Source organism: Haliotis asinina, chromosome 12 (genome assembly GCF_037392515.1).
Source record: "Haliotis asinina isolate JCU_RB_2024 chromosome 12, JCU_Hal_asi_v2, whole genome shotgun sequence".
NCBI classification, from domain to species: Eukaryota; Metazoa; Mollusca; class Gastropoda; order Lepetellida; family Haliotidae; genus Haliotis; species Haliotis asinina.
Window position 1 is genome coordinate 7,801,740 of NC_090291.1, and position 1,865 is coordinate 7,803,604.

General features: G+C 45.0%; 1 protein-coding gene across 1 annotated transcript; it reads right to left on the reverse strand.

Annotated features, from left to right (window-relative positions):
* Positions 1-434: 434 nt before the first annotated feature.
* LOC137258712 (adhesive plaque matrix protein-like) lies at positions 435-1,553 on the reverse strand. The gene has a single exon (XM_067796405.1). The coding sequence runs from the start codon at positions 1,551-1,553 to the stop codon at positions 435-437; it is 1,119 nt and encodes a 372-aa protein (XP_067652506.1).
* Between the last annotated feature and the right edge of the window lie 312 nt (positions 1,554-1,865).

Genomic DNA, 1,865 nt, shown 5'->3' on the forward strand with positions numbered 1-1,865 from the left:
TACACTTGATTTAGCTAACATTTCCATAATTTTAAAGTTACTGTTTACACATGAACTGGTGTATTGTGAAACATATTTGTAACATTGAAGAGATTATTGTCATGAGTTCAATAAATGATGAAATGCACTTAAAATTGAATAATAAATATCAAAACTTTACACCAAAAAGCAGCTATGCACAATATTTGCTTATGCTTTTCAGAAGTTTGATGCACAAACCTGGTGCAACTCATTTGCATTAGGTTTTCAGTTGGTTCCCCTACGTTAGTAGAGAAATTCATCTTCGATGTAACCATCTATATATACATGACATGTAGTGAGTGCTTTAAGTGAGTCTAAACTTGATGGGTGGTATAGAACAATATGCTCCAGGGCTTTGAAGAGAAAATGTGGAATAAACGCTTAGCTGCAGGTGTTTGTAAAACATCTTGGACTTATAGGTGGGTGGACTTGTAGAAGGGTGGATGGACTCGTAGGTAGGTGGACTTGTAGGTGGATGGACTTGTAGGTGGGTGGACTTGAAGGTGGGTGGAGTTGTAGGTGGGTGGACCTCTAGGTGAGTGGACTTGTAGGTGGGTGGACTTGTAGGTGGATGAACTTGTAGGTGTGTGGACTTGTAGGTGGATGAACTTGTAGGTGGGTGGACTTGTAGGTGTGTGGACTTGTAGGTGGATGGACCTGTAGGTGAGTAGACCTGTAGGTGAGTGGACTTGTAGGTGGATGGTTTGTATGTGGGTGGACTTGTAGGTGGATGAACTTGTAGGTGTGTGGACTTGTAGGTGGATGAACTTGTAGGTGGGTGGACTTGTAGGTGTGTGGACTTGTAGGTGGATGGACCTGTAGGTGGATGGACCTGTAGGTGAGTAGACCTGTAGGTGAGTGGACTTGTAGGTGGATGGTTTGTATGTGGGTGGACTTGTAGGTGGATGAACTTGTAGGTGTGTGGACTTGTAGGTGGATGGTTTGTATGTGGGTGGACTTGTAGGTGGATGAACTTGTAGGTGAGTAGACATGTAGGTGTGTGGACTTGTAGGTGGATGGACTTGTAGGTAGGTGGACTTGTAGGTGGGTGGACTTGAAGGTGGGTGGACCTGTAGGTGAGTGGACCTGTAGGTGAGTGGACTTGTAGGTGGGTGAACTTGTAGGTGAGTGGACATGTAGGTGGGTGGACTTGAAGATGGGTGGACTTGTATGTGGGTAGACCTGTAGGTGGGTTGACCTGTAGGTGAGTAAACCTGTAGCTGAGTGGACTTGTAGGTGGGTGGACATGTAGGTGGGTGGACTTGAAGGTGGGTGGACTTGTAGGTGGGTGGACCTGTAGGTGAGTAGACCTGTAGGTGAGTGGACTTGTAGGTGGGTGGACATGTAGGTGGGTGGACTTGAGGATGGATGAACTTGTAGGTGGGTGGACCTGTAGGTGCATGGACTTGTAGGTGGATGGTTTGTAGGTGGATGAATTTGTAGGTGGGTAGACCTGTAGGTGAATGATTTGTAGGTGGATGGACTTGTAGGTGTTTATGTTTTCTGATAAGTGAATATGATGTGTGATTCATTTTGGGCTCAGCATTGAGAATGGGTGCATTGAGGGGAGGGGGGTGAGGTACTTGAGACAAGGTGAAGTAGCTTGTTCAAGATTGGATCCATTTGTTGTTTGTCTTTCTTTCAGCTTCCTACAGCCTGGTATATAGTTACAGAATTCCACAGTAACAGATAACACAGGCATGGCAGTACCTGTTCCCAAGCAGAAAGCTCTGCTTATTGAAGTGTAATCTCAGCACTGCTCACTTATGATAATTTCCATTATTGAGAGGTGCTGTGTTCTGAAGATGTATGCAAAGCTTCAGCTCTTTAGGACTTCATGAGTA